Genomic DNA, 17,910 nt, shown 5'->3' with positions numbered 1-17,910 from the left:
GGAGGGTATGCAACCTGAAGAATTTGTTGAAAAACAGCAACCCTTGTTCAGTGAGACTCCCCGGCATGTATAAATGTGTAGGTTTTGCAAATACATGGATATAAAGCTTTATTATAAGAAATTTAAGATACTTCACAACTAAAAAAATTAACTGTAATTCTAGGATGATTATGTACCTAGCCCAATGTCAATCTTGCTCAGCTATCTATGTCAGCAAGACCGACAGTAAGTTGAAAGAACGTGTCTATGAACATATTTATAGCATGAACAGGGGCAAATGCCTTAGCTAGCACACATCCTCTACTCAAACACACGCTTTTAAATTCAGGGCCATTTTCCAAGTTACTCTGGACATCAGGAGTGGACCCAGTCCTTTATTATTAGAAAAACTTGAATTCATGTGGCAAATTCATTTAAATGCTTGTTGCTACCCAGTATTAAATAAGATGTATTCTATTTTATGCCTTTTAAAACTGAAGAGTTTGTTAAGATAAAGGGTACATATTTGCCTACATATATATAAAAAACAGAGTGAAGGTAACACTTTAGCTTGTTATAGAGCTACCACAGAAATTTGTTGTTGTGCTGCTATGTATTTTGAATTTTTTATTATTTCTAGTTGAAGTAATTTTAAATGTTTTCAAGCACATAGAGGACAACATTTTTGGAGGGAAGTGTGTAGTCATTACCCTAATTTCATCATGTGACTTTTTTTCAAGTTGTATTTAAGTCGGGATGTTTTTAGACATTTTTATCTGATGAAGTCCTGGTTACTAATCGGACAAAAAGTGCTTCATTGAATAAATCCTGTGTGGACTACTCATTTGGTTGCTTTTGTTGCTCTTTATTTTATTATTATTATTATTGGTTAGGGGCTAAAGACCAAACTATTGTCATTTGCTGGTAAATGGTTCTACAGGGAGGTCTGTTTGCAGAAGACATTTTAAAACCTTAGTTTACAGCTGAATTTTGTGTGTAAAGTCATAGGTTTCTCATAAACAAGTCCTAGCTCATGCAGATTTAGCTTGGTTATAAGGGGTCTAAATTATGTTTCTGCCTTTTTCTTCCTTGTGAGTACATTCTTTCTGCACTATCTTCTGTAACTTCCAGCATTCCCTATGCAGTAATGGTGCTTTTTTTTAGCCATACAGACATTAGTGCTCAACTCATAACTGACTGATTATTCATTATGTTGGGTGTAGTTTAATACCTGGCAAATACTACAGCAGTCAGGACAGTCTTTTAGACGAGTATGTCCAGAAGATAAAATATAATGTTTTAAGGGTTTACAATTTGATTGTAATATTGGGACTATGAATTGTTTATCTACTTCTGTCACTCTAATTACTGCTTTAAAGGACTATGTAATTCTTCTCGGTATATTCACTTGACATAGACTCACAATTCAGTTCTCTAGAATGACCACTGGATTTGAAATGTGGTAGTTCTCAATAATGTCTAAAGTGTTTAGAATGCATTTAGGTTTAAACAATATAAAAGCATGTTAACAATGAAATACTATAAGAGCTAAGTCCTTTTTTAGTTGTCAGAGCACTGCCCTGAATAGCATAGTTAATGTTTGATGCATATATCTTGCTAGGTGACACAGTATGAGGTACGAAAATTAATGTTTTATGCATCTCACTATATATTACTAATAAACACAGTTTATGGTAAAACTTATTTTGCATGAAACAGTATGTACTGTGACATTTGGTGGAATATTATGTAACCAGTCTGGCAGTTTGGTGCAGAATATTAGAATTATGAACTAGTAACATGACTCATCATGTTGTCGTTGGTTTGTTTACACCAGCTACCATTTTCTTATAGGAAGATTCTGATTATGCCACTTAACTAGACAGTGCTCCCATTTTACCAAGTAAAAGATGCACGTATCCTAATAGGTTTACCTAAGTAACAAATAAAAAAAAAAGCAAGACTACATAATATTTATTGTGTAGACTGTAGGCTGCTTTTCTTAATCTAAACTATACCAAGGATCATTATTGTGGCTAAAAAGGGCTCCAATGGTATCAGCCAAATTACCCAATTAAGAAACAAACAAACAATAAATACATACGCCTATGGTAGCTACTCTGGCATTTTGCAAAATTGCATTTAATATGACAAATCAGCTTCTACGTATACTAAGTGCCGTTTCATGGAAACTGCTGCAAATAAAAAAAAAAAACATTTTAATTTAATGACTAGTACGTGATAAGCTGAGCAGAGCCCCAAATATGAATTCTTCCACTGTAACTGTGCAGTGTACAACTAGTCATAATACGTGTAATTCTCAATGCTTCTTTACTTTCATCATACATACCTTTTCTGTCTGAATCATCAATTCTGCCCATTTATCTCTCAGCTGCTCAACTTCTGTTATTTCCTCTCTGGGTATTCTGAGTTGGTATGACCTAAGGAAAACACACAAGAAAGCTGTAGTCATGCATTAATCTAAACTATTATTTGTATTTCCCCAGGTAAAACAGCCAACATTCACTTCAAAATGATTATTTGAATCTTGCAATCTTTCTTGAGAATATTCCACACATTTAGATTTTACAGATTGTGATGGTCTTGGAATCTTTTTAAGTGGGGTAAAGCCTAAACTCTCTAAGATTAGTATATCTCTACTGAAACCACATTCATTTCCTTGCCGTATAAAATCACATGAGGTAATAACCATACCCATAGCTCTAAAATATGATATCATATCTCTTTAAAAGAGTAAACAAAAATCAAGTTAGACTTTGCTTGAAAATGAAAATTCCACTTGGGAAGTACATGGGCCTTCATGCATGCATGGCAGAAGACTTCCTATGAGCTCTCAGTGCTCTTACCGCAACCCCCTTATAGATTAAAAAATGGACTTAGCTGTGCTCTAAATGGTTGGATTCAGTGATGAAGGACTTCTGGATCACAGCTTCTCAGGGGGCAAACAAGGCAGATACAAAATGGTGGCAATGACAGAAAATGTCACAGAAGATATAAAAAAATAAAAAAGAAGTTTTGGAAACCCTATTGCTGTTGACAGGCCGCATTTAAAGGTGGAAGAATTGTATAGGGAAGATGTGCTGCACTTTTCCAATAATGGCTTGTGCTTCAGGGGTAGCTCTGCTAGGCTGTAAGGCATTGCCATCTAACACCCAGATCTAGTAGCAAAATGAAGCACTTGTGGATGGCAACAACAAGATGCACACATTTGCAAGCCAGACTACCACTTGGCTCTGTCCAGTTTGAATTCCTGTCCCTAATTCTTAAGAGTTTAAGTCACAAACCACAACATCATAGTTGAAATTTAAAGAATGAAAGTATAGCCCATTTCTCAGTGTGGGAGGAGGCATGTATTCAAAACTGTAGTGTTGGAGCATTCACCTCCGTTAATAAATAGTGGTAGATCCCTGTATTATTAAAACACGCCATGTCCCATTACTTTGAAGGCTGACTCTGCATTGTTTACATCAGTAAGCATTTCTGTTAATAACACTATTAGTAGACGGTCACTGATTACTTTCAGTTAATTTACTTAATTATTTGTTAACCAGGTATATGGGCTGGTCAACTGACCTTTTTCTGGCAAAGCCTCCATGGAAGAGAAATTAAAACTTACATGCACAGTTCAGATGGTATACACTACATGTGGGAAAAAATAAATTTAAAAGAGTAGCACTTAGCCATTATCTATAAAATGACTGCAGTCAAGAAACATATTCTCATTTTTCTTAATTTTTAAACTTGCCAGTGGTCTGTGACTGTGGACAGCAGAAAGTAACTGGTTCTAGCTAGTTGGGCAGGTTTTACACAATCTCTCTCTCTCTCTCTCTCTCCCCCTGTTTTAAGTCTAAAGGGGATCTGTTTAGTGAGACAGAGAGTGTGTATCTTTCTTACACATGAAATAAGTAGGTGTCCTGAGAGAAAACTGAAACTCCAAAACTGTAAGACTTGACAATGCCTTAACCTAATTTAAAAAAAAGTGTTTATGAGGTGCATGGCTCTGCTAGTCAGTAGTAGCTAATGTGGTATTTTTAGCAGTTCGCAATGATGGGTATGTGAATCTGAACCTTGATGAGTAATGCTGTTGTCTCTAATAGCCTTTGTGTGGATGCAAACAACATAACAGCTGATTAGTGTTTATTCAGAACTTGTTTCCGTGTGTCACACACAAGTAGAGGGAAATTTGTGGTATGGTGAAGCAGAAAGACACTTGACCTTGCAGAGGAAGTACAAGATCAGTTGATGATGAGCAATGATTGTCTTTTTTGCCAGGAAGGATGATTGAGAGAGAATTGTATGTGGTTTAGTTAACTGATATAGGAAAATGTTATGCTAAACTCTACTCATCTCTGTTGACAACAAAAGCAAGAAGGGGCACAATAGCTAGAGCAAGATTAGGCTGCTCTATGCTTTCACTGCTGTCAACAAAGTCAAACAGGATTTCTGCTGAGAGTGCAAATTGAAGGACAATGAGAATGTACTGTCTGTTTGTCCTGCAACCAGAGACAAGAAGAGGTACAGCTGAGAGAGCAACAACATGGGAAGTGGGGCTTTTCTGTGCCGGTCTGTGTTAACAGGTCTGGTGTGTGTGTGTGTGTGTGTGTGTGTGTGTGTGTGTGTGTGTGTGTGTGTGTGTGTGTGTGTGTTTGAATGAAACAAACTAAATGCATTAGTGTGACCTTTATTATTTTTATTTGTTCACAGTCATTTATCTGTGTACATACAGTAAAAGTAACTATAAATTGGAAGCACTTAAGCAGCCTGTGGATAAAAGGAAAACTAGAACACAGGGTTATATTAGGAGTGAGACTTAAAAGCATGCTACAGATGTAGTAGCAATAAACAATGTATAATTAGTGTAAGTCTGAACACAGTAAACAGTTATGGATTAGTATACAGTTGTTTATTTTATGCTTGATATGGTGAAGAGAAACAATTGGTTGCAAATAAGTGAGATGGAGCTGGTGGTGACTGCTGTTTGGATTGTGCTGCTGCAGCACTAACTTGAGCACACCTCCTGCTTATTCTATGGTTGTTTCAATGGTATTTATTACATCTTAGTTTGCTCTGTTGTATTCATTGTAGCTTGGATTTCAAGTCTTTTAACTTAAGTGACTTGGTGCTTCCAGACCAGTTGTTTACATTAGGAAGAAGGGTGCTTTCACACTGTGTGGTTGCAGGACACTGTAGTTTCATCAGCCCTGGGTTGAGAGGAGTCTTTTGGTTTAAGCACTTGGGCTTCCAGACCAGTTCTTATTTTTAGGAAGGTTTTACATTAAGAAGGTTCGTGGGTTTAAGACTTGAAGTGGTCTGCACTCTTGTGGGAGAAGCTGCTGGACTTGCTTTCTCCTGAGCTGGTTTATTTCTGGTTAAAAACTTTTATAGTGCCTGAATATTATTACTGTATAAAGGTTTTCTAGGTTCACATAGTTTGCTCTAGCAGGTTGCTAGCAGCTTTACTGAATCTAGCTTTGTTTTTATGCTTTATGTTTGTGGAAGCTAATTTTCCCTACTTCACAAATTTGTTTCATTCAGGATCACTCTTTTGCTTCTGTGGATTACTAGTGATATCTTTCCTGCTTACCTTTGTTTATTTCCTTGTTTCACTTCCTCAGTTTGCATTTATCACTTTGCATTTAGTTACTTGTACTACATTGCACTCAAGTTACCTGGCACTTGCTCATATTAGAAAGCAATTATATAAGTCAGCACTAGAAATTAAAAACACTACACAGCTCACTCCCATTGGCCCTTGTTTTCCAATCCCTCTGGTCCCAATATTATTCTAGCGAACCCAAAGGTCATCCAGCAATCTCCTCACGGTGTTTTGGTGGCCCTGGGAATCTTGAGGTAATGTTATATCAACCTCATCTTGTGTCCCACAACTTGTTAATCCTCCCACATATTCCACCTACTTGCGACCACTGGACAGGCAATATCAGCCAAACTGGAGCAAGAGCAGACTCAACTCAGGACTGACTACACAGAATCAAGGGAAGGCAACTACACACCACACACTCACACGCAATGCTACCCTCCACTGAATCACACACACTTAAACACACAACAGCATACTCATTAAAAAATTACAGAATTTACCTAAGCAGCATCTGCCTCCAAGCAAGACACCAAACAAAGCAAACCTCTCCAACACCCCACCAATCAATAAAATCCCACCAGCAGTGTGCAAGCAAAGCAGAAATCCAAGGCCACAGCCACATGCAACTCACCACTACTTGTCATGGGTGACTCCTTAGTCAGAACTGACATGTCACTCACCAGGAGGAACAAAGGAGAGGGTCACACAAAGCTGCTCATGACTGGCTAGAACGCCACATAACACAAGGCCTCTTCAGGCCTCGGCGGCAAGTACATATGGCACCCAGTCATTTGTCCAACACATAAGAGCCACCTGACCTCCCCTCTCCCTGGACTACATGAAGAGCACATAGAGGAGCTCTCCTCCATTGTAATGCAGGCATGTATGACCCCCTGGAGACATTATCCTTCCTTCACAAAATGAAGTGCCCAAATATAGAGACATTATGATCAGCAGTAACCAATTGGCCCAGACTCCATGATGTCATTCTCTTGAGTGGAATGTCTGCTGTCTGCCAGAAGCTTGAGTGTTCATAACAAGCCAATTAAGGATATTGACGGCACTGTTCACCCTGGGATTCCTGATATTGGCTAAGGCTCTTACCCACCCCCACCTGGCTAGGCAAGGCCTGCAAGGCTCAAATTAAACCTACCACCTAGGCACAAATGGGAAAGAACTGAGGAGGCCTGCTGCTCAATGCTCAGTAGTCCTAAATCTCTGCTGATCAATGCGCACAGGGAAACTTGGAAAGATGGAGAACATCGAGACTCTGTTAGCAGCAACTGAAACCTTAATCAAGGCTGTCATTCAAACCACATTGTGGGTTTTGCTGAATATCCCCCAAAACCCGCATACACTTTAAAAGTGACACCACAAAAGGAGGTGTATCCATATTCATAAAGGACCACTGTGCACCTCCAACCGCTTCCGGAGCATACAGCTTACCATCCAGGCATAACTAACAGCTGGCAAAACTGCTCACCATCGCCTACAGCATGCTACAGACCAGGCTCAACTACTCAGAGACACACAGTCTGTGCTGTAACAGGGGAGGTATAACTCTCTCCAAACACCACTGGGCACTGTGAACACTACCGAATATAGACTAGGAACATTACTCAAGTTCATAACTTCAAAGCCATGGTCGGGTTATAGACTGGGAACATTACTCAAGCAACAGCTAAGCACTGTTCCAAGGAGGAGAACATATACTCAAATATATCAGCACTCATTAGTACATTCAATGCTCCCAAACGAATTATATAATCGGAAGGTGACATTCCACATAAACTAATCTCACTGGAAATCATCTCGCCCCACCCAAACAGAAAAGACCATGAACCCCACTTGAAAAAAGCATCCTTCACAACTCTCACAGCTGGGTTGGTAGAAGATAAGACCCCCAAGCCCTAGGAAGGCACAACCCAAGCTACGGAAGCCCTTACTATCCCAAGGCCCTTACAAATGAGGACTGCACAAATCAGGCAAAGAGGAATAAAACGAGACTCAGGTCTGGTGGACCCCAGCCATTAACAAACTAAACAATAAAAAGGAGGAGAAAGCTATTACATGATAGAACAAAACATAACTCAGGAACTGATCATTTATTGGTAAAAAATCCATAACTCATAAAACAGCATTTAGGCATTTTTTGAGAAATATTGCCATCTCGCCAGACAAATCATAACAAATTTTTTTCAATATGTGTTAGGAACACAGGTGGAAACTCCCCAATAATATTCAATTAGTCCAGAATGAATTAAAAATACAATCAATCACAGACATTGCCAACATACTGGCAACATACTTACAGACAAACTCACCCTACTCCCCCTAAAGGAGAGATAACTATCCCAGCCCAGTGTAGCCTCAGGACATCTCAAATCTGCGCGGAGTAGCCTGGAAAGCTGTTAAAAATCGCACACAGCATCAATGGGACCAACATGGTGTCCCCGGCTGTCAGTGCTAATGGCACCCAAAGGTGAGGAACCCACACATGAGAGCAGCTGTTTAAATTAATCTCACACGTTAGGGATCGTGCCCAATCTCTGCGTCTACGGCAACTGTGGTCCCACTCCCTAAAGTGTGAAGCCTCTGGACCTAGTATTACACGGTGGCTCATACAAGTCTAGTTTGCAAAGCTGGAAGGAGGGAGCAGTGGAGAAGCTAATAAAATGAGATATCATACACTTGCTATAGGGACTTGCCACCCAGCTTAGCGACCAGGGACGCTTCTCAGTTTGGGATCATCAAGTCTGCTGAACCGGCACTTCTTCAAGAACATTGATGAAGGCAGGCAGTCCATACAGCCTACCTTGTACTTGCAAGGCTGACCGACTAATACCCACACAGGTGTGGCAGAAAAACTACCAGCTTAAATGTAAACCCATATGTCACAATGGGTTGCGACACAATAATAAGGACAGAACCCACAGGGTTAGAGTTGCTGGCTGTGTCAGACTCCTCAGACGGGTCTGAGACAAGTCCGGTCACACACAGGGTCCTTTCCTTGCCTATTGTTTCTACTCACTTCTCTCAGAGGTACAGGCCAACATGGGAGGACTTTGGCTGACAAGCTTACAGACTCTGCAAAAGACTGAAGCCATAGTGGAAGATGCATCGCTGAACGGATATCCTTGGGAAGGGACTCACTTGGAAACAGATTTGTGGTGCCAGAGCCAAAGCCGGAAGTTAAAGCCAAAAAATGTATAGTCATACCCATACGGGGAAAAACAAGGTAACCCCAAGCCCCCATGGGGGTGGCAATCCTAACAACACAGAAGGGTTAAGCTACCAGGACCCACCAGGTTGACAGTGAGCTTCTTTGACACTCACTTTACATTGAGTGTTAGGTTAGAAAGACCTTCTACATTGCCCTGAAGGATCAACAAGGCCATCAAGATCGAGAGAGTGGGTCATTGTGATCCTGTACTCTCATCAGACCCACCAATGATATTTATTCCCATTCCATTCGGGATGTATCTCATGATACAGCAGCAATTGGACACCCCAAAGTTCCTCACCAAAGGATAAAGGGACTCCAAATCGTCATGGGACACCCAATTGAAGAAACTCCAGCCAAATTCAAAGCATACCCGTCTGCTCAGGAAGGTGACATGTGCCTGACAGACAAGGCATGCAGCCATGTCCAACCCGAATTAATGGGACATGCACCGCCCCCAAAATCAAAATCCCACCAAAACCATAGCGACATAAACCTTGCACCTTATATACGATAAACGTATAGGAGGAGGACTGAGGGATACTCAGAGACTCCTATGCTGTGGCGCTGTGGAATAAAAATGATAAAGTCCAGTCCATGTGAGGCCACAGAGTTCACTGAGAAATCTAGACCTGTGGTGGGAATCGTGGAGTTTACGGGTTTACCATGGGAATCATCTCTGTGTCACTGCTGGACAGAGCAACACATAAAACTAATTTTTTTTTTTTTTTTTTCTATATGGGGTAGGCGTAAGAAAAAAAGACTTAAACTAGGCTTAAATGCACCTTAGGGCAGATAGCCTAGTATAAACCTATGAACCTATGAACCTATGAACTTCTAAGCAAGGTGGCACTGCAGGAAATGACTGATTGAGCAGGGCAAACTGGAGTGGAGCAGGGCAGTATTACAGCACATTTAATTTTGAACATGGTTACAGTTTTACAAAAGTAGCTAATACACTACTGCGCATGGTTAATAGTATTTCAACAGTAGTCTTCCCTTTCAGAATATGTGGCAGAGTTAATCTGAGAAAGAAAGTTTGTTTCAGATATCTAAGGTGGCCATAGCAATTTTATTGACAGAATACACTTCAGATGGCCAGTTGTGAGCAATTAAATGAAAGCTATGGCTATAGTAATGTATTCCAGCTTGTTTCATTCACAAAACATACTGGTTCTTCCAAGCCACTTTAATCACAGGCTGATTTAGTGCTGCCAACTTAGTCACTTTATTGACTGAATATACTCAGATGTATAACTGTGAACAAAAAAAAAACAACAAATAATAATAAAGGTCACTCTACTGCATTCAGCTTGCTTCATTCAAACACACACACCAGACCTGTCAAGACAAATTAATGACTGTTTAAATGCAACAAAACAACTGCAGGGATCAGTCACTTCCTCCACAGTCTGCCTTTTTCATCACCAGTTATAGCCACTTTACTGACTATATACCTAAGATATTTTAAAGTGATCAAATAAATCAGCAAATAAACAATTAGTGGCCATAGTGATGTGATGGAAGTCATTGCTGTCACACACATTTGGAGTGCAAGCCATTGTAATATCCATGAACATGCACTTGTATATACACACACAGACACACACACACACACACACACACACACACACACACACACACACACACACACACACACACACACACACACACACACACACACACACACACACCAATTACAATAACTTAATGATTACATATATCTTATATGTCTGATGATTAAATAGGTGAATAAAAAAAATAATATACAAGTAATATTTCAGCTTATTACTGTCACACAGATACAGTGCAATCCATTGCAACCCCCAACACACACACACACACACACACACACACACACACACACACACACACACACACACACACACACACACACACACACACCACAGACATATGCATACATGGGATCACTGATTACAACTGCATTATTGACTATGCATACCTCAGATGTCTGACTGTGGGAAAATAAATGCATTAGTAAATACCTACATAAGTACATAATAGCCACAGTAATTTATTTCATTTTGCTGCTATAATACACAGAGTGACCATATCTCTGCAACTCCCCTCACCTACACTCACACATTCAATTTCACCAGTTAAAATCCCTTTATTGATTGTGTGGACTGCAGATGTCTGACTGTGTTGAAGCAAATGAATAAAGAAATAAATAATATGGTTACAAAAATATATTTTAAATTGTTGTCACATACATATAAACAGTGGAACCCACTGTAAGTCTCATGTCCCTCCCCAAACAAAACAGTATAAAAATACATACTGTCCTGCAGGTTGAGTGGCAGTGGCAGTGATGAACAGAAGTGCACAGTCAAATAATGTCCTCAGCACACAGTAGAGAGCAAACTACAGTATTATTTCACTAAAAAGTATCTAAACAAAAGCATGTCCCCCATGCTCATACCAGAGTCTATGCAAAGCTGTTCTTTTACTTTTCATTCAGAGTAACTCAGACATTAATCACTTAAGGTAGCTTAAGGCAATGGAAAGTGGCTGTTCACTGATTTGTCTACCAACTCAATCAGACCCAGATGAAATGCCATTTCTTTAGTTTTCATCCCTCCTTCTCTCCCTCCAAAAATGGCAGGAGAACATATTATAAGGATTAGTCATGTCAGTCTATACCAAAGAGTAAGTGAAAAGGCTGAACTATTTATAAAACAGACCATCAGATAAGCCACATTGTTCTTTCTTTTAAATAAGTCAGTACTCCACACAACCATGCATGTTTGGAGTTCTGTGTCCCAAGAACTGAAATGTCAACTATTTTCAGAAAAATACATGCATATTCCAAACAATTTTTCATTTTGCAGAGATACAGTCCAGCAGCCCATTACCCCAAGTTGACCTCAGATATGGGAATATATAAAAGAAATTATGCTGGGGAGACTAATAGGGAAGAAGAGGTGAATGAATTGAGGTAAAGCCCAGTGTAGTGAGCAGAACCTGGGATGGTGGTTTGTAGGATGACGTTGGTGATCAAGAAGAGGAGGAGGAGTGTGAGGGTAGCACCAGGGATCAAATGGTGGAAATTGAAAAAGTGTAATTGTGAGGTGGAGTTCAGGGATGAGTTAGGACAGGCACTGGGTAGAAGTGAAGAGTTACCAAATAGCTGGGTAACTACAGCAAAGCTAGTAAGGGAGACAGCTAGAAAGGTGTTTGGTATGATATCTGGACAGAGGAAGGAAGACAAGGAGACATGGTGGTGGGATGAGGAAGTACAGGAGAGTATACAGAGAAAGAGGTTGGTGAATAAGAAGTGGGATTGTCAGAGAGATGAAGAAAGTAGACAAGAGTATAAGGAGATGAGGTGCATGGCAAAGAGAGAGGTGAGGAAGGCTAAGGATAAGGCATATGAAGAGATGTATGAAAGGTTGGAGACTAAGCAGGGAGAAAAGGACTTGTACCAATTGGCTAGACAGAGGGACCGAGCTAGGAAAGATGTGCAGCAGGTAAAGGTGATAAAGGATAATGAGGGAAACATACTCATAAGCGAGGAGAGTGTGTTGAGGAGATGGAAATAGTACTTTGAGGGGTTGATAAATGAAGAGAATGAGACGGAGAGAAGGTGGGATGATGTGGGGATAGTGAATCATAAAGTACAATGTATTAGCAAGGAGGAAGTAAGGATAGCTATGAAGAGGATGAAGAATGGAAAGGCTGTTGGTCCAGATGACATACCTGTGGAAGCATGGAGGTGTTTAGGTGAAATCGCAGTGGAGTTTTTAACCAGATTTTTAATGAAATCTTGGAAAGTGAGAGGATGCCTGAGGAATGGAGAAAAAGTGTTTTGGTACTGATTTTTAAGAATAAGGGTGATGTGCAGTGCTGTAGTAACTACAGAGGGATTAAACTTGATCAGTCACAGCATGAAGTTATGGGAAAGAGTAGTGGAAGCTAGGTTAAGAAGGGAAGTGATGATTAGTGATCAGCATTATGGTTTCATGCTGGGAAAGAGCACTACAGATGCAATGTTTGCTCTGAGAGTGTTGATGGAGAAGTACAGAGAAGGTCAGAAGGAGTTGCATTGTGTTTTTGTAGACTTAGAGAAAGCATATGACAGGATGCCTAGAGTGGAGTTGTGGTATTGTATGAGGAAGTCGGGAGTGTCAGAGAAGTATGTAAGAGTGGTACAGGATATGTACGAGGGTAGGATGACAGTGGTGAGGTCTGCGGTGGGAGTGATGGATGCGTTTAAGGTGGAGGTGGGGTTACATCAAGGATCAGCTCTGATCCCTTTCTTATTTGCAATGGTGACAGATGAGACAGGAGTCTCCGTGGACTATGATGTTTGCAGATGACATTGTGATCTATAGTGAGAGTAGAGAACAGGCGGAGGAGACCCTGGAGAGATGGAGACATGCTCTAGAGAGAAGAGGAATGAAGGTCAGCAGGACTAAGACAGAATATATGTGTGTGAATGAGTGGGAGGATAGAGGAATGGTGAGGATGCAAGGAGTAGAGGTGGTGAAGGTGGATGAGTTTAAATACTTGGGATCAATAGTTCAAAGTAATGGTGAGTGTGGAAGAGAGGTGAAGAAGAGAGTACAGGCAGGATGGAGTGGATAGAGAAGAGTGTCAGGAGTGATTTGTGACAGACGAGTACCAATAAGAGTGAAAGGGAAGGTCTACAAGAGGGTAGTGAGACCAGCTATGTTATATGGGTTGGAGACAGTGGCACTGACAAAACGGCAGGAGTTAGAGGTGGATGTGGCAGAGTTAAAGATGTTAAGATTTGCACTGGGTGTGACAAGGGAGGACAGGATTAGGAATAAGTATATTAGAGGGTCAGCCCAGATTGGAAGGTTTGGAAACAAAGCCAGAGAGGCAAGATTACACTGGTTTGGACATGTGCTTAGAAGGGATGCTGAGTATATTGGGAAGAAGATGCTAAGGATGAAGCTACCAGGTAACAGGAAAAGAGGAAGGCCTAAGATAAGGTTTATGGATGTCGTGAGAGAGGACATGCAGGTGGTTGGTGTGACAGCGCAAGATGCAGAAGACAGGAAGAAATGGAAACAGATGATCCACTGCGGCGACCCCTAACAAGAACAGCCGAAAGAAGATGAGTGAGCAGAACCTGAACACATTTCAAAAAGCAATTGATTGCTGCAAGCAGCAACAGAAATGACCACCTTCTGTATGCATAAGAGTTATTCCCTCTGTCTAGATTATCAAGATTAATTTATGTGGGAGTAATCTGAATGATTTATAGCCAAAATAGTATAATAAGTCCTTCAGAAATTTTACATTATGGAGTTCTTGTTTAACAAAATTTACTACAACAAGCTGCAAGATAATGAACTACGAAAGCTGAATGCAAACTTCAGCTAAGAAAACTCTGAATGAGAACAAACAGAGAAAGACTGAGAGTGCTAATAAACTTATTTGGGTTGATTATAATTAGACAGTGTGAATTCCATCCCCATTTAGGAGCAGTGTGTGTGTGTGTGTGTGTGTGTGTGTGTGTGTGTGTGTGTGTGTGTGTGTGTGTGTGTGTGTGTGTGTGTGTGTGTGTGTGTGTGTGTGTGAGTATGTGTGTTGGGGGGGCTTTACCCCAAACAGAAAGAGAAATTTATGATTTGGCTTCTGAATTATGGGTTTATGAAAGTCACATTTGGTATTATCTCTAGTGGCTACATATTCTCTGCACTCATAAAATATTAAAAATGTGTATCAGTGGATCAGTCCGCACATCTTAGAGATATTTGGAGAATCCTATCAGGTAGACCATGTGGTCCATGTTTTTCTTATCCTATTTTTAGGATATTACTCCTATTTATGCTGTCATTACAGATCTTCATTCTGTTATGGTGCCTTTCAATAAAATCCCCAGTTTGTTCATGTATCTTCACAATATTAGTGCTCTGCCATTGTTTTCCAAAGTGAATATTGAAATGATGTTGTCATGTTATGGTCCTGCCTTCTTACACTTTCTGATCTTGTTTACATAAATAAATGTCTGTCTGCCTCTTCCTCTACTCTGACATATATCTAAAGAAGAATTTACTTTTCTTTTAATAATGCTTAACCAATTGTCTTTCAAAATGAATTGCATCAGTTTCTGCAGCCTTTGTACTTTCTCCTTTGCACTTCATCTTTTCATTCTCCCAACGTATTCCTCTCACTGTCTGCATGAGTTGTCCTTAGTCCTAATTGCTAGTTTTTAATCTTTATCCAGCCACATGTCTGTACCATACCAGTTTGTATGAATCGTTCCCAGTGTATCTCCTGACTCTTCTTTTTTCCTTCGGTGCTTTCATTCATCTATAATCTTTACTCCTAACTCACTGTAATAACTCCTTCAGAAATTCTGCTTCGTGGTGTTATTATTTTATTCTTCTTGTATGAATTATTGCTAACTACTTTTAAGTATGAATTCAATATATGTTAATCATTTTACACTCAGTTTTTTTAAGGAATAGTACTTGAATTTCTCCCAAGAATGTGTTTTTGTAGATTTACATATGAATTCACACGCCCCCTATTTATTATATACCAAATCCACAGGCGCAGCACAATGGAGAAAAGGTAAAAACCCTTTAAGAGTACATTGTCATTTCACAGTATGCAATACACTGTAATAAAACTCACTACAACATTAAATTTATTAGACTAAAGACCACAAATGGAAAAGTCAGAAACAAAGTGTAGGTAAGCCATGTTTCTATATTTATTTGCATTAGCCCATCTCATGTCTGATATGAGTATTCAGAATGGTTCATATACTGCCTTATCAAGTAAAAATAAACATATATAAAAATATTTTGCTTCCCACTATTACAATGGCATACAACTGAATGTAGGACAGTTTATAGAAGATGACATTACCAGTGCCAACTTTGATGCATCCCATTGTATGAAAGTGCTATAAGGTTTAAAATGGGCTACATCCAGGATATCCTTTACAGGCAATATATCCCCACACCCCACAGGTATAAGGCATTCTCAGTGAAAGCAAACATTTGGAGAGGTGGGCATATTTCCATTCCAGCAGTATTATGATAATTTCTGTATGAAGGAGCAGATTTCAACATAAGGTCTACCAGCTGTATAATCAGATATGATTTATATAATGACATATTGCTTGTTTTTGTTCAGCTAATATTCCCTTGCCCTCATATGAAGCCTATCCCTATTATTTTATAAAATACTACTACTATTAAACACATAAATAAATATTAATGATAATAAGAAATTCTTGACTACAGGTATATAAAGTCTGGGTAATTAGCCCATTAACCTATAGAAGTATTTCTAGACACATTGTATGCCTGCTCTGTGGTACCCAAACAGAGATTAATTCTTATTGTGTAAAGAGCCGTGTGGTAAAGTAGTGATAATGATCTAAGATTAATAAAGCAGTTTTAATCTACTTTTTAAAGTGAAAATGGCCATGTCAGTAGCAAAAACAGCTTGATTTTTTCACAATGTGTTCAGTTTTATACGTCTGAGACTTGACTGTATAGAGACACAATGGCAACATGTGATTTTGTGCTGAACTACAACTCTGAAAGTGTATGTCTGTGTGATATACTTACCTGAGTTGCTCATACTTTGCCTCAATAGGTTGATATATGTCATCAATTTTATGCTGCATATCCTGTAGTTCCTCCAACAAGCTGAGAGAATCATTTAATTGTTCCAGAGTCAAAACATCCTCAGTTAACATATTCTGAGCTTTCTGCCTGTACTTCAAAGCACCATCCAGCTGTTCCTATACAAAATATAAATTAACATCAGAAACATTTATTTAAAGATAAAACCATCACAAATCATCGCTATTGCACTAAGCTAGAGTAAAGTTCTGAAAAGTGCCACATGATAGTAGATGATACAGCTCCAGCTATAACATCACGTGCTACATTTAACATATTAAAGATCAGTTTTAGATTCAAGCTAGAATCAGAGAAGCTGCAGCCAACTGGCATAGAGAGTCAGGGGTACTGTATGACAGAAGAATGGCAAAGAAGCTGAAAAGTAAGGTGTACAAAACAGTAGTGCAGCCAGTAGAAACCTGGGCAAAGAAGGCAGAGCAGTTCAGGAAGTAAGAGGTGATGGAGATGAAGTGCCTGAGACAGGCGCTAGGGTGCACACTGTGGGACAAATGAAGACATGAGAACATAAGAGCAGAAGCTAATGTAGCTACAAGTACAGAGAGAGACAAAGAGAACAGATTACAGTGGTTTGGGCACGTGCAGCAGAGCAGAAGACAATCTGGTGAAGAAGATTTGGGGCAGACAGGAAGAAGGCAAGAGGAAATGAGGGCATCCAGCAAAGAGGTGGATACGTTATGTGAGAGAAGACCTGTGATAGTCATGTATGAATGTTGAAAAAGGTAAGAGAGTGGCACTGAATAGAGAGAGATGGCGGCAGTTGACATGACACTCTGAACCCTTGAAAAAAATGGGAAAAGGAGAATTGATGATGATTTTGGTTTCAACCCACCTCTAGATCCCAGACCAAGTAAAGAACAATGCTCTGGTTTTCTGGTAGAAGAATCTGTTCCTGTCAGCTCATGAGTGGCTTCCATTCAGGGACCTAGGTAATCCTGATATAAATGTTCATCTAGCAGTGCTTTAACATCATAGACTATATGACTGAAGAACAGCCTAGGCATACCAAGACACAAATAAGTGTGGCAGAAAATGACTGATACTCCAATCAGTGTGAGCACTTAAGTACATATGTATTGATAAAGTTACATAATCCACTGGCTTTCTGGGGGGGGGGGGTCTTCCACAGTCTCTCAGTCTCTGTTCTCTGTATTTTTAGCACTTACATTTTGATGGACATTTTATATACCTTTGGTTAAGTCTGGCAGTTGGTGAAGAGAATTAAGGCTATGAGCTGTTAACAAACAACTTCCTGTGGTGCAGGGTTTCATTCCCCCAGCCTTCATTTGCCTATTATCTGACATGGTCAAGGCTCTAATGGTCTCCTGGACTGCATGCTTAGTAACTACCAATAAACCTGCCTATACCCCAAGTGAATTTAAAGCTGTTTACATCACTACAATCTACCACTACTGTCATAAGCCATTCAGTGC

The 17,910-nt window shown here is 39.7% G+C and overlaps 1 protein-coding gene across 1 annotated transcript in view; it reads right to left on the bottom strand.

Annotated features, from left to right (window-relative positions):
* Positions 1-17,910, bottom strand: part of LOC122814238 (dynein axonemal heavy chain 5-like) — a 3,525,594-nt gene that overhangs the window by 2,473,318 nt on the left and 1,034,366 nt on the right. The window contains exons 30-31 of the mRNA XM_044086840.1: positions 16,403-16,578; positions 2,330-2,420 (exon numbers count right to left, since the gene is read on the bottom strand). Of these exons, the coding sequence (XP_043942775.1) occupies positions 2,330-2,420; positions 16,403-16,578 (267 nt within the window). The remainder of the gene's footprint in view (positions 1-2,329; positions 2,421-16,402; positions 16,579-17,910) is intronic.

The sequence above is a fragment of the Protopterus annectens genome, chromosome 1.part1 (genome assembly GCF_019279795.1).
Source record: "Protopterus annectens isolate FY-2018-M chromosome 1.part1, PAN1.0, whole genome shotgun sequence".
Lineage (NCBI taxonomy): Eukaryota > Metazoa > Chordata > Ceratodontiformes > Protopteridae > Protopterus > Protopterus annectens.
Note: the sequence above shows the minus strand (reverse complement) of the source record. Positions and strands in the feature narration are given on the sequence as shown.